General features: G+C 40.3%; 1 protein-coding gene across 5 annotated transcripts in view; it reads right to left on the bottom strand.

Annotated features, from left to right (window-relative positions):
- The window catches only part of NRAP (nebulin related anchoring protein), a 78,183-nt gene extending 50,936 nt beyond the window's left edge, over nt 1–27,247 (bottom strand). The window contains exons 1-14 of one of the 5 annotated variants that reach the window (XM_003408947.4): nt 26,709–27,247; nt 26,323–26,417; nt 25,645–25,732; nt 20,859–20,960; nt 18,133–18,237; nt 17,158–17,262; nt 16,347–16,451; nt 13,741–13,848; nt 13,353–13,457; nt 10,341–10,445; nt 10,033–10,149; nt 7,404–7,508; nt 5,059–5,166; nt 4,022–4,126 (exon numbers count right to left, since the gene is read on the bottom strand). In XM_003408947.4, the coding sequence (XP_003408995.2) occupies nt 4,022–4,126; nt 5,059–5,166; nt 7,404–7,508; nt 10,033–10,149; nt 10,341–10,445; nt 13,353–13,457; nt 13,741–13,848; nt 16,347–16,451; nt 17,158–17,262; nt 18,133–18,237; nt 20,859–20,960; nt 25,645–25,732; nt 26,323–26,417; nt 26,709–26,780 (1,425 nt within the window). In that variant the 5' untranslated portion in view covers nt 26,781–27,247. Of the gene's footprint in view, nt 1–4,021; nt 4,127–5,058; nt 5,167–7,403; nt 7,509–10,032; nt 10,150–10,340; nt 10,446–13,352; nt 13,458–13,740; nt 13,849–16,346; nt 16,452–17,157; nt 17,266–18,132; nt 18,238–20,858; nt 20,961–25,644; nt 25,733–26,322; nt 26,418–26,708 lie in introns of all 5 variants that reach the window. The other 4 variants (XM_023546698.2, XM_023546696.2, XM_023546697.2 and 1 more) reach the window with 4 other exon arrangements.
- Between the last annotated feature and the right edge of the window lie 457 nt (nt 27,248–27,704).

Raw genomic sequence — 27,704 nt, 5'->3', positions numbered from 1 at the left:
AAATGATTTCCATAAAAGTCAGGATAGTGGTAACCTTTGTGTAGAGGGATGAGGTTGTGATAGGGATTGGGTAGGGCGTGTGTCTTAGTTATCTAGGCTGCTATAACAGAAATACCACAAGTAGATGGCTTTAACAAACAGTTTATTTTCTTACAGTTTAGGTGGCTAGAAATCTGAATTGAGAGTACCAGCTCTAGGGGAAGGCTTCCTCTCTCTGTTAGCTCTAGAGGAAGGTCCTTGTCTCTTCAGCTTCTGCTTCTTGGTTCCTTGGAAATCTCCACGTGTCTTGGTATCTATCTTACCCCATCTTTCTTGTTAGCTTGCATTTTTTTATCTTTTATATCTCAAAAAATACTGACTCAAGAGACACCCTACACTAATCCTGCCTCATTAACATAACAAAGACAACCCATTCCCAAACGGGATTATAACCACAGGCATAGAGGTTAGGATTTACAACACATTTTTGGGAGACATAATTCAATCCATAACATTATGTTTGAATGGCTTTTGTCTTTGCTCTACTTCTTGATGTGGAAGATCACCTTAAAATAATTCAATCTATATGTCTACATTTAGTGTACTTTTCTATATGTCTTATATGTCACAAAAGATTTTTTAAAAAAATGAATGAGGTACAAAAACTCGAACCAAGGCCATGCAGGTGTCTTTAGTGGGAGGTGATAGAGCATCGATGGCTCTGTGTGGGGTCAGTCCTAACTCATCTCTACTCAATCCAAAAGCTCAAATCATTCCTCAGTGTTCTGTGAGCAGAGTCGACCTCAGCTGGGGGAGTTTCTTGGTCCAAGAAACTCACCAGAACAACTCATGGTTTTTCTGGCTTGGATGGGCTCTGGTTATAGGAATATGGAGTTAACAATGCCAACATCTGGGATGGCTCCTATGTGGGAGAGTCTGCTCCATTCCTGTATGAGAGTGTTTCCTGAGGTAGACAATTCCTGAGAGGCTCGGGAATGGGGATGGACTGGTGCCAACTCATCCTGTCACCTGGCATTTCCAACCTACACACCTGACTTACAAAAGTACCAGACATGCACACCCAGCCCTGCCTGGTCCTCACGTCCACCTTGCCAGAGCCCCCAAGGCTGTGTGCCCATGCTTGGCCCTTTCATGTGGTTTCAGAAGAGGAATTTCCAGTGCAGCCTGATGCTTTAACCACCTGGTTTCCTATTACTTTGAGATATTTAGGGCTAGTGAGTTTTCTCTTTTGAAAGTACAAATTGCCCTTCAGAGAGTTAAGAATTATTGGCCATTTGCACACAGGAATGTATCCATTCAATCATCTTATTTTCCTCCTGACACACTTAACCAAGACCCACAGCAGAGAAAATGGGAACTTGGGCAAGGGGAGGAAAGACGTACATGCCTGGAAATGTTCCAGGCGCTTTACATGTATGAACTCTTTTAATTCTCTCAACTACCCTACGGGCAGGCACTCTTATTATCCCTGTTACAATGTGGAAACAGAGGCACAGAGAGTTGAAGTGACAGCCTCAAGGTCACCCAGCTAGTAAGTGTCAGAGCTAGGGTTCCAATCCCAGCAGGCTGCCTCCTGAGGTGACTCTCAATCTCTGCACTATAAACCTGGTTCTACCAAAGCTACCACTTGTTCTATCAAAACTATTGTTATTTTACAAATTGACGAGGGGCTCCCAACAGCCCGAGCAAACATTGTTTACACAGGGAAATGTATCCCAGTCGCAAATAAATGATTTACAAATTAACTTCTAGAAGAGGATCTAGAAAAAAAGAGAGCGCTCTTGACACGAGCTCAGAGGCCTTTGTTAAATTTGGGGATAAAGGACATCATCACTGTGTGGTGAGAAAAGTTTTTCCATATTCTGAGTTTTGGACCTAGAGTCTGTAGGGACAACTAGGAAATACAAAGTCATTTCAAGGTCAATTATTAATGAGATTAGAGTACAGTGGCTTCTTAAGGCATTAATTCAGAGAGAAAAATTATCATCTCATAATAGTCTATTAGAATTCAGAATTATGCATGATAAAATGTGATGAAAACTGTATTTTTTAAGTGGCATGCTCCTTCCTGATAATTCTGCATTAAGTACATTACAAAGCACAATTACTTTTCTCTGCAGGACATAATTAACAGTCCCCATGAGTCATCAAATCTCTGCAACATCACAAATGCTTGGTCGTTGCTTCAACCTGCATTCCGAAGGGCCTCTTTACTGAGAATAGAGTCTTATTTCAATCCACCTGAAGGGAATGCTGTCCAATTAAGCATCCATGCTTGCTTATTCAATTTCATAGCCATGTGACCACCAGGCAGGAAGAGAAACCACAAGCATTCTTGTAAATAGATTCTGCACACTTCGCGACTACTAGAGTCTCCGGATTACACAGGCCGGTTGCTGTTGTGTTGACGCTGCAGCCTGGGTCTGGCTCAGGTGCTGCCAGTTTAGAACCTACCTCACCTTCCTATTAATATTTATGATTCAGTCTAGTTTAGTTTTTTTATGAGAGTTTCCCAGGAGATGGCTAAATTTCAGGGGCATGGCTTGATCTAGAGTCTTATGTAAACAAGTCATGTTAAAATGGGAGTACAAAGTTGTAGCAATCTATCTCACTTTGTTTGTGCTCTTAAGGATGGTTCATAGAATTCTACTACAGAAGCACACACTCACATTCCGATGAGGGCTCTTGATTCTCAAGATTCCCGGGTAATGTATGCAATGAAGAAAGTAAGTAGCTTTGACAGTGGTCAAGTCTGACCTTGGGTCACATTAAAGTGCAATGAGTAAGTCAACCCAACTAAAGTTTCTGGGAAAAGGAGAAAAGTTTAGGACCTTTATAACTCCTCTACTTTCCCCTTTCCTGCTTTATTCCATATTTGCAAAACCCTTTCATCCATTACATTATCATTCGCCACTGATAGTCCTTCATTGTCTTGGACACTGGGGTAGACACTAGGAATATCCAGCTGAATCCAAAGTCGCTGCTACTCTCATGGGGTTCACCACTTAACAAAAGAAAGAGATATTTGAAGACTTAACTACCAATAGCAAAAACCCAAGCCAATTACAAAGAAATATGAGACAAATGTCTATACTGGGCATTTCGATAAATGTTTGTTGAATTAGTTATTAAATGATTGATTGATTGATTGGAGGTAACCCTCGCTGATGAAAATACATGACACCCTCAGTTCTAAACTATCTTAAATACTTTTTAGGTAGTTTAAAACTGAGTGGTGTCAAGTATACAGAAAAGTATAAAGAAAAAGGATAAAAATCATTAGATAGCAGATGATTTTTATCCTTTTTCTTTATACTCTTCTGTATTTTCTAAATTTTCAATGATAAATATGTAGCAAAATTTTGTGATCAGAAAATGATAAACTTAATTAACTGTATTATTTTGTTTGAGGCAAGCTAAACTATAAACAAATGCAATCACTGGGGTAATAATTAAGGGACACGTATAGTTTCCCAAGTGTTCCCAAAGAAAATTTCAGAAGTCCTGGTGGTGCAGTGGTTAAGCATTCAGCTGCTAACCAAAAAGTTGACAGTTCGAATCCACCAGCCACTCCTTGGAGACCCCATGGGGCAGTACTACTCTGTCCTAGAGGGTCGGTATGAGTCAGAATTGACTAAATGGCAAGAGGTACAAGTTTAAGTTCTTAAATATACCACATCCTAAAGCTTAAAAAAATAAATAACTCATTATTGCTAAGTAACAATTCTTTTAAACCAGCCGAGCAGACAGGACCCACACAATTTTAAAAGGAGAAATTGAACCTTGGGTAATTTTGAAGATGAAAACCAGAGTTGTCCCAATTTTACATTGAAAATCTGAGAGCTTCCAAGCATGCATGCACAAATGGACTCTGAGTGGAAAAGAGCTTCCCTTTCTCAGTCCCTTCCATCTCCTACAAGCTGTTGTGTCTTGTTTCTTTCCATCTTGCTGCCTAAGTATCACTCCACAGGAGGGAAGTGAAGAGTAATTAGACAGAAGGAGCTAGTAGAAGAAGACTTACATCTTTCAAGGGAACCAGTTTCACAGTGGTTTGATAGGAAGGAGTAAGAGTGGCTGGGTAGTTGTAGTCAACAACGTCATGTTTATAATCAGCCTTGTAGGCAATCTGCAACCCAGAAATGACAGGAGAAAAGAAGTGATTACCCATGCTTCCTTCTGACTGTTTGAATGTGATAAGAAATAGTTTAAAAAAAAAAAAAAACTGAAACAAAATTAACTCTGTTTCATCACCTCCAAGGAAAATTAAATTATGTTCACACTTTTGCCTTTAATTAATTTGAATTCTTCTCCTTAATTCATCCAAAATTAGTTAACTTCCATCTGTAGCACACCTATTTTATGGAGCTCCTTAGAGCTGTGTACAAACCAAAAGAAGCGGTTTGTACACAGGTATACAATGTAAGAGTTTATTGAGTAACCCCAAGTAAATAAACGAAATGTCAAGAGCCTCCAAAAAAAATTTTTTTTTTGCCCTTAAAGGTCAAATTTGAGATTCTCAAGCAGAGGAAATTTGGCATTTCTTTGCTTTAATAATGAAGTCCATTTCAATCTTTTACCTCCAAGATTTGCAACTTGGCATTTGCAAACCAGTAAACTGGATTGACAAAACCAAAGAGAGGTTAACAGTGATTACACACTACAGGGAAAACAAGGATCTTGATCTGTTTTGAGCATTACCTTGACCACTGCCTGGCCATGGGAGTTCCTCAGTGAACACTATGATGGAATAAATGAATGAATGAACCAACCAACCAACTTCAAATACTCCACAAAAGGCTTTGGAAGCTTGAGGAATTTCAAGAATCATGTTCATCCATTTCTCCTTATCTCTCAGAAATGAAAATTTATAGATCAAGTACTCTTCAAAGAAATTTTGAAAGAGTCTACCCTTGGTTCTACAAGTCAGTCTCTACATTGGAGAATACTGATTTTTAAAAAGGGAGATATTGAAAAAGAATTGGCTGAATTCCTCATGCCCCACCCGCCTGCTCCCCAACAGGTCCCAGGCCCTATAGGACTTTGCACAGAAGGACTCACATTGCTTGCCAGACTTCCAACTTTCATAGCATGGAGAGTCCGTCTGTCCATACCAACGCCTTCGTAGTGGCCTCTCATGTGGTTCTGGTAGTTTTCTTTGTATTTATTCTACATGGAAACATAAAATCTTCAATGAAAGCATTCTGTTTCCAACTAGCTGAAGGTAAACGGCTCTTCTGAATGCACAAAATCCAAAATATAAAATGATTAAATACAACCTATTTAAGTAGCCAGTGTATTGATGCATTAAAAATATAAGCAAACCTATTTTCTTTCCTTCTTTTTTTTTTTTTCTAAGAAAACAATTTGAATTTCAAAATAGCATGAGAAGTTAGAGGGAGGAAGGCAGGCAAGCACACAAGAAAAACATGGGGTCTCGTGAACATAAACAGAGCAAAACAGACTTGATATTCTTTTCTCTGTTTTCATGTGTAAATACAGCAGACTTTTCCAATGTGAGGATCATCTACAAGCCAAGGGACCCAGGAACACCCAGGACTACCTACAAAGAAGTAATTGGTATGGTCAAGACCCTGATTTGGGCTTTCAACCTCCAGAACTGTGAGATAACAAAAGTCTGTATCAAACCCACCTACTTGTAGTATTTGTGTTACAGCTGCACTAGAAAACTAAGACACTGTCTAAGGGGAGAATATTTTCATGAAACTACACTGAAATCACCCATCCTGGAAGGCCATTAAGTTTCCAGGCAGTGAGAGCATTTCAACAGAAAACTATTATTACTACACATTAGACACTATTCTACTTCTCTCAGCTAATCTTCACAAGCCCTCTGTAAGGAGGAAAGAACTATTACCATGCCCATTGTACAAATGGGGTGATGTGGTTTAGGCAGCTTAAACAGCTTGCCCAAAGTCAGCCAGCTGGCTAATTGTGAAATCAAGTCTGTCTGCTCCAAATCTGGTGCTCTTAACCACTATGTTTGTACAGAATAAATTCTTCAGTGAGCTTTACGAAGTTCCTTGCAATTTTAAATTCCATGTCATATGTACCTTTAAGCAGAAGTAAGATCATGTAATCTAGTACAGGATACATCCACTCTAGCATACATGTGCTTATCTATAAAATGAGGAAATAATGCCTGGCTCCCCACTGGGGATTAAATGAGATAGTGTGTTAATTAAGAACCACAAAGCCACATTGAGAGGGTTGCTGGGTGCTCAGACAGGCTCACTTACAGCATGTCACACCGGGAGCACTGTGCTGCACACAGGTATGCAGGGATGCAGGGATGCAGAGATGCAGGGATGAGGGATGCAGGGATGCAGAGATACAGGGATGCAGAGATACAGGGATGCAGAGATGCAGGGATGCAGAGATGCAGGGATGCAGAGATGCAAGGATACAGAGATGCAAGGATGCAGAGATGCAGGGATACAGAGATGCAGGGTGAGGGATGCAGAGATACAGAGATGCAGGGATGCAGAGATGCAGGGATGAGGGATGCAGGGATGCAGAGATACAGGGATGCAGAGATGCAGAGATATAGGGATGCAGAGATGCAGGGATGCAGAGATGCAGGGATGCAGAAATCCAGGGATGAGGGATACAGGGATGCAGAGATGCAGGGATGAGGGATGCAGGGATGCAGAGATACAGGGATGCAGAGATGCAGAGATACAGGGATGCAGAGATGCAGGGATGCAGAGATGCAGGGATGCAGAAATCCAGGGATGAGGGATACAGGGATGCAGAGATTCAGGGATGAGGGATGCAGGGATGCAGAGATACAGAGATGCAGAGATACAGGGATGCAGAGATGCAGGGATGCAGAGATGCAGGGATGCAGAGATGCAGGGATGAGGGATGCAGGGATGCAGAGATACAGGGATGCAGAGATGCAGAGATACAGGGATGCAGAGATGCAGGGATGCAGAGATGCAGGGATGCAGAGATACAGGGATGTAGAGATGCAGGGATGCAGAGATGCAAGGATACAGAGATGCAAGGATGCAGAGATGCAGGGATACAGAGATGCAGGGTGAGGGATACAGAGATACAGAGATGCAGGGATGCAGAGATGCAGGGATGAGGGATGCAGGGATGCAGAGATACAGGAATGCAGAGATGCAGAGATATAGGGATGCAGAGATGCAGGGATGCAGAGATGCAGGGATCTTTAGGACTCATGGTCAAGTACGGAGGCAGGGGGCTGGGAGGTAAGATAAAATTTAACACTCTGTGGACCAGTCTTAATCAAAACTCATAGGTGTCTGTGTCTACGAGGCCATGCTTCTCTGAGACGCACAGGTACATTCACATAAGCTGTCTCTTAGTCAAGCTCACAAAAATGCCCCAACAAACGCTTCAGTGGAACCACTCACATCACTGGTGAATTTTGAGATCTTGCTCACGTTCCTGAATTGAGGCGTTTCACAGTAGTTGATGCTGTGGCCTTTACTACCTTCCAGATCCTTCTTATACTCTACCTTGGAAACCAAAACACCAGATGCACAATAGACCCAAACCCGAACTCACTCCTGAAAAGGGCTTCAGGACTCAACTAGGGCATTTTTAGGAAACTTTCAACCTGAAGTTTTAAAATGCCAGACAGAGGATACTGCAAGCAACGGTACGTGTTTTCATTTGTAAAAATAAATAATAATCAGGTTGGTTCAGAAAATGAAAAATTCATAGTCCCTTTCAAGAGTAAATGCTATAAGTTTTCACCCAGCTCAAAAAACGGCAAAGCTGGTTTTAGAAATCAGGATGGTGGTTATTCTTGGGGTGAAGTGCCTGAGAAAGGTATAAGGGGGTATCTGGAGTTCTGATCATATTCTGCTTCTTGATTCACTTGTGAAAGTTCATCTATCTGTACGTGTACGATACATGCACTTCCCTGTACACACATCATATTGCAATAAAATGTGACACAAAAACGTACTTTACAAAAATCTAAAAAACAGGTCAGCTCTGACTCCTGGCGACCCCATGTGTGTCAGAGTGGAACTGTGCTCCGCAGGGTTTTCAACCGCTGATTTTTCTAAAGTAGATCCCCAGGACTTTCTTCCAAGGCACCTCTGTGCAGGCTGAAACCTCCAAACTTTCAGTTAGCAAAAGAGCACATTAACCCTTTGTACCACCCAGGGACTCCATTTGCACCATAAATCACTCTAATTCCATGACTTTTTGTATGCTCTATGCTCTCTGACATTACACTAAGACCATATACCAAAACAAAACCAAACCTGTTGCCATCGAATCAATTCTGACTCATATGGTTTCCAAGAAGCAGCTGGCGGATTTGAACTGCCAGCCTTTTGGTTAGCAGCCATAGCTCTTCGGAGTATAATAAATGAGACTGCTCACAGATGTAGGCAGCATGTTCTAATTTAAAATGAGCTGGCTTCTCAAGCTCCCCTCGGTGGCTGGATGAGGATGTGAGGCTATCGTTATTAAATAGACTCCAAGTCATCACAGATAATTGGAGAAAGCAACTGAGGGCCAATTACCATTAATGGAGGTGTAGCTCATTGTCTTACTCAATAAACATAAGGGCAAAGAGAAACTGAAGACCACCTTATGACCTCTTACCAAAGGAAATACAACTTAATTTGTTATTTTATAAAATTTTGTGAGGATATACCCTTTAAAGTATGCAAAGTTTATTAATGCTCATATATGATGTAAAACAAAAGCAATACATAAAACTATATATACAGTTGAATTCTAATTATTCATTTATATTATGTTCACACATAAAAAAAAAAGCTAAAATGTTAACATTAGCTAACTGCTAACATTTCTGGGATAGGCTCACTCTTAGTGCTCTGATCCCAGTTCTGTGCCTGAAAGTCTCTATGAACCGGAACAAGACATTTCGCTTTTCCAGGCCTATGACAGAGCGAGGGCCTGAAGCTCACAATAGTCACACATAGCTCTAATGTTCTGTGAGTCTAGAGCAAGGGTTGCCAAACTTTTTTTCTGAATGTCCAGATAGTAAGTATTTTTGACTTTGTGAGCTCACATGGTGGCAGTTACTCCACTCTGCCTTTGTGGAAGCAGCCATAGACAATATGAAAACAAATGGCTGTGGCTGTGTTCCAACAAAACTTTATTTACAAAGACAGGCTGCCCAGCCAGATTTGGCCCTCAGGTCATAGTTTGCCAAGCCCAGATCTAGAGCATCTGAATCACCTGGAGCATTTGTTTAACATGCTGCTGCCAAGGCCACCACACCCACCTACTACTTCCAACTAGTTGAGGCTCCTGAAGAGCCTTAGGAATATGTCATTCCTGGTGATTCCAAATTTGGGCAATTCCAAAACTAAAAATTTTGGGTGAAAGACTGACCTTTAGAGGTTAGAAAAGAAAAAAGATTTTAGGGTGCTGGCATATCTGTTTCTGAGTTGCAGACAACTTAGGTGAGCACTGTTAATAGCCTTCATTCTTCCAGTGGCAAGTAGTTGCCAAGCCAAAAGCCATCAGAGTCTGGGCAGGTAACACAAATGAGAGAAGTTGCTATGGAAAGACACTGTTGCTGTGTGCCATCGAGTTGATTCCGACTCACAGCGACCTTATATGACAGAAAAGAACTTACATTGTACATACAGCTTCTCAGAAACCTGACTACAATAAGAGAATGAGTGTGATGCCAGGTTTGAAACACTCCTTCCTAACTTCAATTTCGCTCTATAACAACCGTATATTGCTATAAAAGTTGGATCATCCACTATTCTGTCAGCTAGCAGTTTACTGCCTGTCACATATGAATACCTACTGCTCTTGAGGATTCTGGAAGAAACTTTTGGACCATCAGAGACAGATTACATTTTGTTCGAGTCTACCTATTTTATTAATTGCGTGCCTTGGTCGCATAGCCATTCTTTGGAAACAGTCCATGTTTCGTGTTGTACTCTTAACCAGAGTTTTTTATTATGGGCCACCCCAATCACTGTCTACAGGAGATAAAAGGTAACAGCAAACAGGCATGGCTATTCCCCCAACACGCACCTCGCTCGCAAGCTTGTTCACACTCTGAGCACGCTGAAGAACCAAGTTGTCCCGGGCTGGAAGGGAGTGGTAATACGCAGCGCCTTTCATCTTGTTGAAGTCCTGCCTGTACTTTATCTGAAAGAAACACACAGAGAGTGTGGTCAGGCTGTTTTGACGCCCGTGAGGATTTGGCTAACATTCTACTTTGGCTGGGCTGTAATAAATTTATCTGTGTGTACATTCAATTAGCACAGCCTTCATTCAAAGTCTCCTTTCTCCTTTATAAGGAGAAATATAAGGTTGGCCTTACATGGTACGGTACTTACATCACTCACAAGCTCGTTGGCTTTCTTGGCGTTCTGATAAGCTGGGGTAATCATGGCCGGGAAGCTGCCCTTTCCCCTGTGTTCTTCATACTCTCCCAAGTAACCCTGTGGAGTCAACGGGAAACTTTGATCAGTAAACCCTCCCTCCCCAACTGGGTGAGATATTAGTGATAATCTCTCAAAAAACCTGTTCCCATAAAGGCCCTGTCCACTTTGGACATTGCAGTGATCACCCTAAGAATAGTACCATGTGGTGGTTAAGATGGCAGACCCTGGAGTCAGGTCCATGTACTAGGGCCCAGCACACAGTCAGCACCTGATAAATCGTAACTATTATTATCACTATCATGATTATTTTCACAAAATAAGAGTTGGTCTGCTAACCAAAAGGTCAGCGGTTCGAAGCTACCAGGCTCTCCTTGGAAACCCTATGGGGCAATTCTACTCTGCCCTATAGGATCACTATAAATTGGAATCAACTCGACAGCAATGGGTTTGGTCTGGGTTTTGGTAACAGTCTTTCTGAGTCCCTAGGTAGGGCAGTTAACATACTTGGTTGCTAACTGAAAAGTTGGAGATTCAAGTCCACCCAGAAGCACCTTAGAAGAAAGGCCTGGCCATCTTCTTTTGAAAAATCAGCCATTGAAAATCCCATGTAACACACTTCTACTCTGACACACATGGGGTCACCATAAGTCAAAGTCAACTCAACAGCAATTGGCTTTCTAGGAGCTGTGGTGGCACAGTGGTTAAGCACTCGGCTGCTAACTGAAAGGTCGGTGGTTCAAACCCACTAGCTGCTCTGTGGAAGAAAGATGTGGCAGTCTGCTTCTGTAAAGATTCACGGCCTTGGAAATCCTATGGGGCAGTTCTACTTTGTCCTTATAGGTCACTGTGAGTTGGAATCGACTCAACAGCAATGGGTTGGGTATGTATTTGCCACCTAATCCTATTGGGGAATTGATTGGTTATAAATAATAAATCGATTACATGGTATAATCCATTAACCTAAAAAGATAGTTACTCATTAGGAAGAAGAACGAATTGTTTGGCATTTTAGGCACTAGAGATATTTATAGTTTGTCCGCCTGCCTGCCTCTCTCTCACTCCCTCCTACTCATGCCCCAGCAAGTCATGCCAAGTCCCATAATGAGATGTCACACCAGACTGAGTTCTCTCAACAGCTGGTAACACGATGCTCTCAAACGACACCCACTTTGGTTCTTGTATTTGTCATTGTCAGGGCTGTAAACTTCATTCAAAATGTCCTAATAATCAAGAACCAACTGTGAAAGTCTGAAGTTGTATCTCGTTTATGTACATATTATGTGTGTGTGTGTGTGTGTGTTATAACTAGTGACAGATTAGATACAGGACCTGTCCACTAGAACAAGTCCAAATATAGAACAGATAAATGTCACTGAACAGTCCAAACAAAAAAAGTAGATATCAAAAATCTGAATGCCAAGAAAGCCAGTGAACATGAAGCCAAGTATTTGTTTTTACTTTTTTTTTGGTAATTTCTATTGTGCTTTAAGTCAAAGTTTTCAAATCAAGTCAGTCTCTCATACAAAAATTTATATGTCCCTTGCTGTATACTCCTAGTTGCTCTCTGCCTAAAGAGACAGCACACTCCTTCTCTCCACCCTCTATTTTCATGTCTATTGAGCCAGCTTCTGTCCCCCTCTGCCTTCTCATCTCCCCTCTAGACAGGAGCTGCTCACATAGTCTCATCTGTCTACTTGATCCGAGAGGCTCACTCCTCACCAGTATCATTTTCTATCCTATAAAAGTCCAGTCCAATTCCTGTCTGAAGAGTTGGCTTTGGGAATAGTTCTTGTCTTGGGCTAACAGAACGTCTGGGGACCGTGACCTCCGGGGTTCTTCTAGTCTCATAAGTATTTTTTTAATAAAACTAATTTTTTAAAGTTGTCCTGAGCCTATAACATATTTAAAACATGAAATCAGTAAAACATATTCTCCTTGAGTTTAAAGCACTAAGAGATCATTTAATTAACTTATAATTTAATAAAATAGCCTTTTTTATTCAAAAGAAGCATTTTTCTCAGGCAGAATTTGCAAACAGGTCATAACCTATCTTCACATACATCCTAAGACTTATATGAGTGTATGCCCAATATAGATAATTTGTTTTTCTAAAGAAGAGAAATAAGTTGTTTGTAGTTTCCTTTTATAAGTCAGGTATGTTGTAGAAGTCTACTCAATGCTAGGTAATTCAAACAATTGTTCATTTAGGAAACTAAATCAATTAAACCCATTGAACGTATTCTTCCAGTACACACATTTGCTCTTCCAGTATTCTTTACGTGAAACTATGAAAAAATAAGGTCTCTGTCTTCCCTACAACACTTGGCTAGTACCAGAAAATACAGAGGGATATGCAAATAAAAATTAGCCTGTAAATGTCATCTTGACATTTTTATTCCCTGTCAAGATGTAATTCATTTAAGAAGTAAAATTAGGAAAAGGGTTTGCATTCTATGGCATACTGCTTTACCTAGTAACCTTCACTTCCTAAGAAATGAGTTTCACTACTCACTGAAATATTTTTCAAAAAGTGAAATTTGATTCCTTTCGTGCTTACTCAGTAACAAGCTAAAATGTAGCCAGCCTTAGTCCTTGCAACCATGCTTCAATGAATACATGAGAACGCTGTATTCTTGGAAAATCCATCGCATTGCTATACTTAGGACCAAAAAACCCAATGCCTTCGAGTTGATTCCGACTCATAGTGACCCTATAGGACAGAGTAGAACTCTTATTTTAAAAAAGTTCTTGGGATCTGTTTTCCTAACTAGGTCAAGTCAAACCCTGTGCAATTGTTTGTCCACTGCTTGCTGGCTGGGAAAGCTGTCTTTCAAAAACAGGGTAAAGATAAACCACAGCCCAACTTCTGATTAAATGGCCATAGACTGTGTTACAGGCTTGAGGGGTCAAACAGAACTTATCATCAGAATGGGCAGTCTACCAAGAAGTCATTTTGTCACATACCTGGCCACACCGGTCTACATATTCCTTTGAAAACATGCCCTCAGCTCCAGCAGCAGGACCGGCCATTCCCTTCATTTCTTTTTGATATTGTTGATGGTACCTCACCTATTTGAAGGGAAAGGACAAGCCCAGTGAATTTAGCCTCCTAAAAACACGAATGTATGACGGAATGTTCTGTGCCAGGTCTTTTTCTGTGTGGTTCCAGGGAGTGTGTCTTAGACACACAAGTGCCAGATCATTGTCATGGCAAAACTGATGGAAAATTATGAAGATAAGTTACTTCCTGGCTCCAGGATACATGCAAATATAGACAGGAAGATGGGCTGCCCAGGCCCAGGTAACTTCTTGCTTCCTCCCCTAACATCATAAGAGTGCTGTGGACACTTACATCACTTGCCAGCTCATTGGCCCTTTTGGCTATCTGATAGGCAGGTGTGATCATAGCAGGAAAACTGCCTTTCCCTCTCTGCCGTTCATACTCCTCTGAATATCTCACCTGGAAAATGCAAAAAAAAAAAAACAAAGTTAATCACATGTCACAAACCCACTGCTTACCAGACGGTCTGCTAAGGCTACCACAACACCCTGCACACCTGTGACCCCTTCTACAGCTTGTAATTGGCTGTTCTTTTACCTGATTCCCCAGTAAACTCTACGATTGCTAAGGATGGGACCATGTTGCCTTCTTTACTTTTTTATTCCCAATACTTAGTGCAGTGCCCAGCACAAGGAGGCACTTAATGTAAAATTTAACACCCTAGTATGGGCCGGACAGCAGGGCTAGGCAGAGTCATAAGGCTCCTGCCCTCAAAGAGCTGCCAGTCAGCTTTGAGAGAAAAAAAAAGAGGCTTTTCGACACTATATCTGGGCCAAGACAAGAAAAACCCACTTATTAAGCTAAACCTAGGCTTATGCTTAAACCCCTCACTCAAAACACAACTAAGTTCATGGTCTTATTATGCTATGAAGCATTTGGGCTACAGAAAGGCAAGCTGTGAAAAGTCTTTAGAAATTACAGTCTCTAGTTTGCAAGAGCAAGGAGGGATTTCTTTCAGATTAATCAGATACATCCAGTTTGGTATTAATACAATCTAAATTTTTTCTCTAAAGAAGAGTTTTTGTGGCATGACGTTATGGAAGATAGCGGAGTAGGAAGCTCTATAAATTGGTCCCTCCACCAAAACAGCTACTGAGCTGGCAAGAATTGTCTGAAGAACTGTTTTGAACACCTGCAGGGTCCCAGAGAGTGCCTGATGAAGAAAGAGGCTGGCAAATTTCAGTATTTTGCATAGTAACTACCATCCCCCAGCCACCAGCCCCACACGTAGGAATTATGGGAATGCTGGCCCACAATCCTGTTGTGGCTTGCTTGTGCCAAGGTGGGCAACAGGGACTTGTCCTCCAAAAACTGGAATTGTGTATTTTGATGACTGCTTTTGATTGGCGAGGGGCCAGCATAGAGATTGACCATTGTTTCAATACTCATGGACAGAAGCAGCTACTCCAGTAGTGGTGGTCAAGGGGGTTTTAAGAAAACTTAAAAGTGAATTCTGAGAGTGCTGAGAGAAAAAGCCTGTCAAACAGGAATTCTATATCCAGCAAAACTACACTTCAAAAAGTGAAGGAGAAATTAAGACATTCTCAGGTAAACAAAAGGTAAAGGAATTTGTTACTAGTAGGCCTGCCTTGTAAAAAATGCTAAAAGAAGTCTTTCAGGCTAAAATGAAAGGGCACTAGATGGTAATTCAAAGCCATATAAAGAAATAAAGATCATAGGTAAAGACAAAAAAAAAAATTTTTTTTAGGTAAAGATAAATACAAGTAAATAGAAAAGCTAATATTGTTGTATTTTTGGTGTATAATTACTCTTTTTGTTTCCTAGACAATTTAAAAGGCAAACGCAGAAAACAATAATTATGAATCTACGATAATGGACACACAATGTATAAAGATGTAATTTGTGACAATAACAAGGAGGGAAAGAGTTTGATAGAAACAGAGTTAATGTATCTACTAAAGCTAACCAAAAAAAAAAAAAACTTGTTGCCATCAAGTCAATGCTGACTCACAGCCACGCTGTAGGACAGAGTAGAACTGACCTACAGAGTTTCCAAGGAGCACCTGGTGGATTAGAACTGCTGGCCTTTTGGTTAGCAGCAGAGCTCTTAACCACTGCACCACAGGGCTCCTACTGAAGCTAAATTGGCACAATTAAAGCTACACTGTTATAAATTTAAGATATAATCTTCATGGTAACTACTAAGGAAACAACTAAAAAATATACAGAAAAATTAAAAAATTAAGCCAATGGTGCATTAGAAAAAGAATCAATCAAACACAAATGAAGGCAGTAATGGAAGAGTTGAGGAACACGCAAAGATATAAGACATGTAGAAAACAAATAGCAAAATGGCAGAAGTAAGTCTTTCCTTATCAGTAATCACTTTAAATGTAAATGGATTAAACTCACCAGTTAAAAGACAGAGATTGGCAAGATGGATTTAAAAAAATATATCCAATTCTATGCTGCTTATAAGAGGTTCGTTTTAGATCCAAAGATGCAAATAGTTTAGAAGTAAAATAATAGAAAAAGATATTCCAAGAAAATAGTAACCAAAAAAGAGCTGGGGCAGCTATCCTAATATCAGATAAAACAGACTTTACGTCAAAAAACTGTTACAATAGACAACAAAGAACATTTTACAGTGATAAAAGGGTCAATTATAAACATATACACAACTAGGCAAGAAAAAGAAATTAAGAGCACCCAAATTGGAAAAGAAAACATAATGAGAATGGGGAGTGATTACTTAGTGGGTACAGGGTGTTTTTATGGAGTGATGAAAGAGTTTTTATGGGGTGATGAAAAAAAAAGGAAGCATCTGCACAGTAGTAGAATGCCTTCTGCATTCTTCTTCTCTGTACCTCCAGGTAAAGAAAGAATAAAGAATCTTAAATAAAAACCACTGAGTCTTGGTTTCTATCATTTCTTACGTCACTCTGAAGCTGTGTCCCTGCCTTGGCCCGTAGCAGCTCAGGGGTATCTGCCACCGTGGCGAACCTGGAGATGCGCTCATCATGCCCTCTCTTGTATTCCACCTGGTGAAGAGACAGCACAAAGTCAAGGTTGCACCCACCTCACAGCCTCTGTGAGGACCTCTCCTTTCAGCCCTCTTGAATGGGAAGGCACCACCATCAGGTCATATTCAACACCTGTGGCAAGCCTTCCATGGCTTGCTTTATGGATTGCCCTCAAAATATATTGATCCTAATGTGTTAGGCCCATGAAACTGCCGGACACTGCTAAACATTAACAAATATTAACTCACTTAATTTCCGTAACAATTGTATGAAGCAGGACTATTATACAAATGAGAAGCTGAAGAACAGAGAGGTTAAGTAACTTGACCAATGTCATACAGCTAGTAAGTGGTAGAGTCAGGATTTAAAACCTAGCTCTCTGGCTCCAGAATTTGAGGTCGTAACTACCAAGCTACGCTATTCTTTCATGTAGGTCTGCCACTCAGTTAATAAAAATCAGTGTCCTTAATGCTGAAACAACCTCAAGTAATCATTGCTCTAGTCTTTGGGGGAGCTACATGGTCTTCTCTCTACATTACAGATGTGGCCCAAGCAAGGTATAAAGGATAATTGATGGGAAGAGGATAAGAACAGTTTTCTCCTTAATACTACAGTAGCAGTACCTATTGCCCAAAAGCAAATCTACTGGTTTGTTTTTTTTCTGTTTATTAATGTCAAAAAAAAAAAAACCCAGTTGACGGTGAATCAGCACTGAGACACTCACTTGGCTGGCCAGCTGGTTGGCTTTCTTGGCCCTTTGATAAGCAGGAGTGATCATGGCTGGAAAGCTCCCCTTGCCCCTCTGCTGCTCATAGTCTTCTGTATATTCCTGCTGGTCAGAACCAATGTCAGAATGAGAACTAATAAGATATTGGCTGAGACCTAATAAAACTGTAATAACAAGACTTATCAGAACCAATGAAACTGGATTTCTATGGTACTTGGAAAATATTTCAACCGCCTGGAATAAATTTGAAAATGTTATTCAACTGGCAATTTGAATACCACCATCAACACCGCCTATGTCACATTACCAAGCCAAAGGAATTTCTCCTCCAACGCTAACAGCAAATTATGTGGAACCTGGCACAATCTAAGGGGTGTGTTTGGACTCAAAGGTTTGTATGATAACATAGCAATTGATATGCAAGAGGCTTTTCTGTAACCCTCTAGGGCGTTGAGGGAAAAATGTCTGCCAAATTGTCTGCCTTACTTGCTGAATATCTCACTCAGTGTTTGTTTTCCGAATAAGATACCTCACTTTAATATTTGTGTTTCTACTGTTTGCTTCACATGTTCTAAAGGAAAAGTCACTCAAGAGTAACAATCTTTTTCAAAGTAGATGCTTCAAAGGTCAGTGCAGTGGGTGTGCAGAGAGCATGAGAGGGGTACTGCGTGCAAATTGTTAAGGATTTCCGAAATCCAGGCTAAAATTACCTTTCCTGCATGAAAACCTGCAATCAAACTCGTTCCCATCGAGTCGATCATGACTCCTAGTGACCTTACAGGACAGAGTAGAATTTCCCCACGGGGTTTCCAAGGAGTGGCTGGTGGATTCGAACTGCCAACCTTTTGGTTAGCAGCTGAGCTCTTAACTACTGCACCACTAGGGCTCCAAAATGTACAGGGGTCTCCAAAATAAAAGAACATTCAAAACTAATGTTAAACTAATTGCTAAAGTAATTTCCGGAGTCCTTACCTCACCAAGAGACTTCCGTGCCTCAACAATCCTTACAATTTCAGGGTCTGGCAGAGCTCCAGGGCACCAAGTATTCACTTCCCCATATCCAGTCCAATAAGGTCTCTATAAACGAAGCACACAAACTCATACAAACACACATCCTACACATTTGGTTGGTAAGATCCTCGTACCTAACCCATGCTCCCAGCAATGCTTATATACATTGTTCACATAAAATAGAAATTCTCTAAAAACTGTAAAACTCCTATTAGTATATGGAGGGTCTCAGCTAATCAGATGTTCAGTTATCCAGACTAGAAGATAACCTAATATTCTGAATAACTGAACTTTCTGAGATTCACTTATATCAAAGACCTCCAAATGTAACTTAACATTTCTTTCTTCATCATTGAACAGCGACTGGGAGAGAAGGCCAGGACAGAATATCTAAGACTAATCAGTATTATTCAAACAAGCTTCAGGAACTTATGTGCTTAACATTGGGTTAAACACACATTATTGGGAAAAGAAAAACAAAAACTGAAAGACAAAGTTCTTCTTTTAGGATACTTATCCTCTACCTGGGGAGACAAAACTGACATGTGAAACAATTAGCAATTAGAAGCATTTGTGTGCTTAAATGTACTGTACTGATATAACGGGAGGCTCTAAAAAGCAATCTGTATGAGATGGGCCATGTTATTAGCAGGAAGACTGAATTCGAGCTGGGCCTCTAGGTCTGAGTCAGTTACCAGAGGCAAAGGGACAAAAGGCATCTACTCTAGAAGGTCAGCTTCTTACAGGCAGGAATTTTCATCTGTTTTGTTCACTAATATAATGTATCCCAGAAGCCTGGCGCACTGCCTGACACAGTAGATTAAAAAAACATTTGCCGAATAAATTCTATGGGTGAGAATGCCATGAACAAAAGCATGAAGGCAGTGACTGGCTTCTCATAAAAGACTGTGAGAAGCTGCTTTGATGGGAATTGAGGGGAACAATTGGGGACAACGGTGGCGTTGGAGGTGGGCAAGTTGGACAGGTTGGAGAGACCCAGCCTTTGGAGATGTGGAAGACAGACAACTAACACATGGAAACATACTCAGCCACACTAGTAATCAGGGTAATTTAAGTTACAACAATAAGATACAAATTGTCAAAACATTTATTTGGCAAAACCAAGTATGATGAAATAGGTATTCTCATACTCTGCCTGTGTGGAAGTATAAAACACTCAGCTTTTTTGGAGAAAAATTTGACAGTGGTCATTACAATTTAAAAGGTACACACCCTTTGACCTAACAACCTCGTTTCTCATTAGCTAGAGAAACACAAGGGGTCACCTTAAGTCAGAATCAACTCCACGACTTTTAGAGGGATCATAGCAAGGATGTTCAGTGCAATCTTGTAATAGGAAAAATAACTGGAAACAACCCTACCCATCAATAGGACAGCATGGTACACTTCATGATCGTTTAAAAAGATGCCAACATGGGAATATCTCCAAGATATCTGTTGAGCGAAAACTGCAAGGTTCAAAACAACGAATCTTGTTTCTTTTTTTTAAATTATATATTTCAATATGAATATATATAATTTTCAATAAAAAATAATTTTATTGTTAGGTGCTGTTGAGTTGGTTCCAACACAGTGATCCTGTGTACAACAGAATAAAACACTGCCCAGTCCTGCGCCATACTCCCAGTTGTTGCTATGTGAGCCCATTATTTCAGCCACTGCATCAATCCACCTCGTTGAGGGTCTTCCTCTTTTTTGCTGACCCTCTACTTTATCAAGCGTAACAAAATAATAAGAATAAGAATAGCTGATGTTTATTGTGCCTACCACTGTTCTAAGAACTTTACACACAGCTCCTCTTTTAATCTTCACAATAGCTCTGTGAATTAGGAACTGTTTGAAATTCACTTTACTCATGAGAAAACTGAGGCAAAAAATGATTAAGTAACTTGTTCAAGGTCTCTCAATAAGTGGTAGTTGGCCACTTTGGACTGATGTCCAAATGTCAGTTACAAATATAAATATGAATATATATATATATTTGTAAATGAACAACAAAGTCCGGAAGGATATCCGTAAGATTGATAGCAGTGGGTACCTCTATAGAGGGAGCTGGGCTGGAAAATGTGTACGAGTTTTGTATTGTTTGGATTTTTTACAATAAGAAAAATTCAAGTATTGTGTATATAATTAAAAATAAACAGCTGAGGAATTTTGAAATGATGAGGTTGTCAAACAGAGGGTGACCCTAGATTCTCAGGCGGTGGGAAGAGCAAGACAGAGATGCCCAGGAAGCTGTGTCTGACCACTATGAACAGGACACAGTAGAGAGAGGCAAATCTGGAAGCGGGAAAGCCACTTCGGACCCCTCAAGAAGGACCAGGCAGGAGAATATGTAGCTCGGAATTGGGATAGTGAAAATGGAAAGGAAGGGGTGGAATTGAGTAGAATGTCAGGGCAAGAAAGGAAGCCTTGGTCTCAAGCCTGGGTGACCGTTACCAGAAACCAAAATACAGTGATTGGGAGGGAGACGTCAATGAACTTGGACTGGAGGAGATAGAGCGAAGCTGATCTCGGGCATGTTGATAGGTCTTCTGCAGACAGCTAGAATTACAAACTGAATAAAAGAAAGCCTAACTGATTTTTTTCTAGAAGTAATAGTGATAATGCGTTTCACTTGTATTTCCATTCTCTTTGCCCAAAATCACTTATAATTCTTCTCTCACCTCGTTCACCAGTGGCTGCCTGTTAGGTGCAGCTGCTCCATCCTTGGATTTCATGTCCCAGTGAAAAAATGATTTAAAGCGTTCACCATCTTGCTCATCCATCTGCACAATGAAGATGCCATCAGAGAAGAGAAAGAAAATCAATAATACAGAGATAAACCTTGGAATTTTTCTTAGCCTTAAACTCAAAGCATCTTAACTGCACTACAATGCAAACTGTGCTGTCAACCTCACTGTGGCTTCATCTGTACCCCGTGGCAGCATGTATACAGCACCTGCTGTGTGCAAAGCTCTATTCAGCAGGGCGGTTAAAAACACTTTGGTAGTGTCTCCGTGAGCTTATCACACTACACAAAGTATTATAGTAGCTTCAGAAAACACTCCAGACACTAGAACAGTAATTCTTAACTTCAGTTGAGTAAGAATACCCAGGGAGCGTGTTAAAAATGCTGTCCCCCAAATTCACGGACGTATTCTCCTGTGCTATTGTTTTATCTTTAACATCTTGATCTACATATAATACACCTCCAATTAATCATTGTATATGGCGTGAGGTACAGATCAAGGTTCATTTTTTCCATAAGAATATCCTATCACCCTAGTACCATTTACTGAAAGATCATTCATGCTACTTTAAGGTCAAGTCGTGTCTTTGTCATAATTCAAGGGGCCATATATGTGCAGCTCTGTGTTGGGACCTTGTGTTCTGTTTCGTTGGTCTATTTGTCTGTCACTATGTGCCACTATGACACTGTGTTCATTGCTATTGCTTTTAGAGTAAGTCTTGAAGTCTGGTAGCCTAAGTCTTCTAGTTTTGTTTTTCTACAAGATTTCTTGGCTATTTTAGAAACTTTGTATTTGCATATCAGTTTTAGAATCGGCTTGTCAAAAACACCAAGACTCTGAGTGGGATTGCATTGAATGTATAGACCAATTTGGGGAGAAATGACATCTCAACAATATCTTCATGACCTTGGGATAGGCAAAGGTTTCTTAAAAAGAACACAAAAAAGACTAACCATAAAAGAAAAAAAAATTCTAGATCCCAGACCCAGAGATCATAATTTATAAGGACTGAGATGGGGCCTAGAAATTTGCAGTTTTAACAAGCTGACAAGGTGACTCTTATTTCATTGTGTTAGAATTTGTTATAATTTAAACCCTTGATTTTCCAGATGACAAAACAAGGTCAAAGAAAAGAAGGAAATTTGTTAAAATCACATATCAGGTTACCAGAGCCAGGTTTAAAATCTAGGGATTCTAGTTCCCTATTGAGGGCACTGTCTGATATTGACTTTCTGGTCTTGCTTCTGGTTAATGTCTTTCATATATACATAAAACAAATATATAAATTGAGAGATCTTTGCATGCTTTCTTCCTTGTACTTTGAGAAACTTCATGAACATTACACAGATTTAAGGCAGAGTTTCTCAGCAGAGCACCATGGACATTTTGAGCCAGTTATTTCTTTGTTGTGGGGGCTGTCCTGTGCCTTGCAAGATGTTCAGCAGCATCCCTGGCCACTTCCCACTAGATGCCGGTAGCAACCCCCATACCCTGAGTTGTGACAATCACATATATCTCCAGATATTGCCAAACGTCCCGTGGGGATAAAATTGTTCACTATTGGGAACTACTGACTGAAAGAAACACATGGCCAAAATATTTTCTGCCTCCTCCCACAGTACAAATCTACCACTCCGAGTTCCCAGAGACTTTTCATGAGACTCTTGATTACCCCGGGGAATTAGGAAGGGGGGAAAGCTATAAATGTTCTCAGCAGGGTAAGGGAGCATTAAGGCTAGAGTTCATTCTCTGAATAGAAGAAAACCTAGATGTTTTATTCTTCTGAAAACTCAGTTCACACCTACAAAACAGGAAATTCTGTCGTAGTAAAAATTCATATTTTTTTTAAAGAGCGACATTTAGCAAACAGAAAAATATAAATCTGCTTCAAATGCCAGCTCAAAATCTTGACTTCTCTCCTTCATCATCATCACTGAAGTATCACTTTCTTTCCCTTTTTTATTTTAGCACATGCATAATGAATGTGTTTTCTATTCAGGTGGCAAGTCTCCCAGGGACAGAAGGGGGTAAGAAAGTAATCCACCACACTCCCTAGGGTGGTTACAAGATCTGACGCTTAGAAAGGACATGGTTGTCCATTTGAATTCTTTTCTGGTGGGAAAAGAGGAGAAAGTGATCTCAGCAGGCAGCTATTCGGTACACACACGTATGCAGGCACGCACATACACACACCATATACACATACGCACACATACAAACACACCACACACACACATGCGTGTATAGACATATACACACTATATACACATACACACTTACATATACCACATACACATGTGCACATACCACATACACACACACAAGTATACACACACGTATGCATATATAATCACACACATACACACCACATACCTCACATACACATGCACATATACATATACATACATATACACACTTACACACAGCACATACACACATGCACACACCACATACATACATGCATGCACACTGCACATACACACACTTATACAAATATACACACACATGAATAAAACCATACATGTATACATGATACATATAGGTAAATTCATATACACACATGTATACACCACAAACATATGCACATACAAATACACAGGAGTACACACAGACGCATATGCCCACATATGCATATATTCATATACACACCACATGCATGTACATCTGGATATGCACACACACATATATGTACAAATATACCACACAATACATTCGTGCATACACACACACATACATATACTTCCCATGTGCACACACATACATATACACACATATGTACATATATGCAAACAAATGCATATACATAGGCCTCCTGGGAAGCTCACATCATCATCTGTGGCTGGAAATAGAAGCAGTGACAATCCCAGCCTCACTCCAGTCTGGGCCTGTCATACACAGTTAAAAGAAGGTGAGCCCACTACTACCACAAAGCAGATAAATACCATGTGACCTGTCACATACCTGTAAGGTGGAGTCAGGCCAGCTGAGGCCCAGAGTGGGTGGGGAAATACAGACATATGGACCTTTTTGTAGAGAATGTAGGCCACGCAAACAGCACTCTGATGTATAAGTACATTTCCTTGTGTTTAATCTGTCCAACTCTGGCTACGCAGCTGTAGAAACATCTGGATATTTGAGAATATAGATAACTGCTTTTTTTCCTTCTCTAGAGTTTACCACGCTTTAGGAATTTATGGAAGTGGGCCAGTGAAGCAGTTTAGGGTATGGCTTCTAAAGTCAAGTAGGCCTGGATTGGTGCCCACTCCACCAGCTGGGTGAACCTGGGTGAGTTACTTAACCTCTCTGAGCCTCAGCTTCCCCAGCTGATAATAAACCGATAATATTACAGAGGGTATTGTGAAGAATAAATGAGATAACATAGATTAAAAAAAACCTTAGTGGTGTGCCTGACACTCTGCTAAAGAGCTAAATCCAGGATTTATTGTAATCTCAGGTAGCTGCTCTCAGACACCAACAGATGACAACAAAGGCCTATAAGAATTGGCCTTCTCAGCAACCTAGGACTGCTCGTGAATTCTTAATGTTGGTGAATTCTCGAAAATCAGTGAGCTATGAGCAATTCTCTGAGCCTCAGTGTCCTCACTAATAAAATGGGGATAATTATAGTATCTACTTCATTGGGTTGGAATGCGGATTAAATGAATTAAACACTTTTTTTTTTTATGTAAATGATACGGCACTGGGTTTTTTGGGTTATGGTAAATGCTATATAAATTTGTTTTAAAAAAAAATTAGTAAACTAACAATGACTGCAAAGCAGTTAGCAAAATAAGGTATCTCAGCAGTATGTGCAGAGAGCCACAGGTAGGACACGAGCTTGACCAAGGACACATTTTGTTGAGGAAGGGGCTGGACTGGGCAGGCCGGAGAGGCCCCATGAGGTCGGCTAACGTTCGGGACCAGGGCTTGGGCGAGGTGATTATTAGAGAGCTTTCTGCCTCATGTGCAATTTTCTAATTTTAGAAAGTTGCTAAAGCTGCTTCCCACCGGGCAACTTCTCGTGGGCCACGGGGAGGGAAGTCAAACGCCAGTGATTCATCATTTTAATAGATGCAAGCGTTCAGTCAATTGCTGGCTATTTGACAAAACTCTTCTGTTGGATTTTCAAACAAAGTTAGGTTTATCAAGGTGGCCTACTCTTCTCCCTCTCCATCCCTCCCACCCCTAAATGAAACATTACTTTCAAATAGAAGAAATCTTCCACTTGCCTTTACTCGAAGGGGAAAGGGAAGCTACAAACAACCTTAAGCAATGCTGAACTTAATACTGAACTTAAGCAATACTGAACTTAAGCAATACTGAACTCAGAGATTTCAGAGCCTGGAATTTGCAGCGTTTAATTTTCCTTACCAAACTATCACACTGGAAAGAAAGGAAAGGCCCTTGTGATATTTCCTAACTTCCTGTTACAGTGTAAACAGGGTCTATTGCATAAATTGTCACTGGTGTCCAGAGCTGGCCAGGCACAGAGATTAGCCTGGATACAAGGGCTCTAAATATTTACACTACATTATTCTGTGTATCGGCCCCTACATTGTGGGAGGAAAAACAGCAATACTTGTTATTTAAATGCACTTTGCATGTGTATATGGAAAAAATTGGACATATTTGGGCAGAGACCCTGCAAAAATATAGCAGGTGCCCGAGCAGGGGCATTTTCCATAAAGGTTATTTTGAACAGCACTATTAAGTAACTTACCCCACTGATGGCCTCTGGAGCCTTCTTCATATTTAGATTTAAGGGAGTGTGATAGACACTTGTGAAAGTGTTGTTCTTGGGGTTATGGCTAGAAAAAAAAGTATATATATATATGAATCAAAATATAAATGTACTTTATCTAAGACAATTGATTGTGAGATTATTTTTAAAGGCACAGTTTTCAATGAATAAATATAAAACTTAATAATTGAGTCAATGATCTCCTAGGCAACGAGTTTTAAAGGGGAAAACCAGCAAATGAAAGAATTTCCACATATACAAATTACAGACCAAATTTAACTGAAAATGATCATCATTTAAAAACTTTCTTAAAAAAAAAAAGAGGATTCTGAAATTATCTAAAAGAAAAAATATTTGAAATTTGATATACATATCCGTGACACATACATCGTTCTGCCCAATAGTAATAACTTGACATACAAAACGATCGTTGGCTAGATTTGAACTTTCACTTTACAGAAATTGGAAATTTCCAGTCCTTTCTGTCTATGGCATAAAACGCCACCTAGGTCTCTTCAAGGAATATATGTAAGTGAAAACTTCTGGGAAGACATTTCTTGGATTTAACAGTGGAGTTTACGATTTGAACCTAGTTCACTACTTGTTATAAAACAACCAAACCTTAAGAGGTGTCGGGGAGAGGTGTCCAACACTTACGCATGACAATATGGCTTTTTCTGGTGACTCACGAAGTTATTAACCGATAGCATCATCTTGCAGACTTCACAGTGAAAACATGCTTTATGCCATATCTAGAAATCACATAGAAAAGATTTAGCAAAATTACCCTTCCTTTCAGACTCAGGATTGTTACGTATTTCAGGGTAAGAAATTGTGCTTCAGAGACAAAATGGCAATTTAAATACTGGCTAAAGAATGTTAAATAAGTAGATACCTTTTTTTTTTGAAGATAACATAGAGAAGACATAGAAATGGAATTCAAGAAAGGTAAGGAAAAGACATCTTTTCCTCGTGGTTCAAAAAACACAGCATGTCCATAAGTGAGAAGGTAAATTTCCAGAGGTCAAGAAGTGTGCACTGACCTGATCTATACAGCTGATCTTCTCAGCGGGATAAACCCCATATCCACACCTAGAGCAAGCTTGCACATTCATCTTGAAGTCAGAAGAGAGAAGACAAAGACAGGCAACAGTCAAGAAATCCAAGAAGAACCCCCAGGCTAGTTGATGAAGTCTCCAAAATGCCAACCACTGTTAAATCCCTGTGGCCACCTTGATCGCTCAGAATCCAACTTCCACTTTCCTTTGCTGACCTTCTGGTTTGAAGTTAGCAGTTGGATGGTTTTTAAAGCTGTCACTTACTCAAGGCACTATTTTGGCAACTGGCTCAGTACGCATGCGCCCAGGAAGTAAGGTGGAGGTATTTCTAGCTGACACGTTTCCCTAAATAGAAATGTGAACTCACAACAGCATCGTGTTTATGTGGATGACCAAATCCTGGTGATGACCAGGCAGCATGCAGTAGTTTAACACTAGCTACGATCATAATCCAAGAAAAGGATCTAAAGGAAGACGCTACACCCTCATCCAAGGATCAAATTAGAAAAAGGCCCTCTGTGAGTCCTATGACTAAGAAAAAGAACAGCTCCCCAAAATACAGGAAATAAAGTCGGATTGATCCACTCCATCAGAAGGGTAAATACCATATTTGAATCTTAGCTTTATCTATTAAAAATGTTTACCACAGTGAGACTGAAATTTTTATTTTTCAAGATACTAATTTATGTTGGCTTTTGCTAGAATGGGAGAATCAGAACAAATGAGAGCACTCTGATTTGGTCTCTGTGTTTTGTCCTAGGCCATTTTCCAAGAAGCCTTGCCTCAAAGGCTTGAAGCAGAGGTTACCTGAAGACAAAACCTCTCTTCTTGCCTTTGGTTTCTCCTTCAATGTCACCTTGTTGTTGCTATTGGTTGCCGCTGAATTAATTCCAACTCATAGTGACCCCATATGTTACAGAGAAGAATTGCTCCATAGGGTTTTCTTGGCTGTAATTTTAACAGAAGCAGATCTCCAGGCCT

The sequence above is a fragment of the Loxodonta africana genome, chromosome 16 (genome assembly GCF_030014295.1).
Source record: "Loxodonta africana isolate mLoxAfr1 chromosome 16, mLoxAfr1.hap2, whole genome shotgun sequence".
Classification (NCBI taxonomy): Eukaryota; Metazoa; Chordata; class Mammalia; order Proboscidea; family Elephantidae; genus Loxodonta; species Loxodonta africana.
Note: the sequence above shows the minus strand (reverse complement) of the source record. Positions and strands in the feature narration are given on the sequence as shown.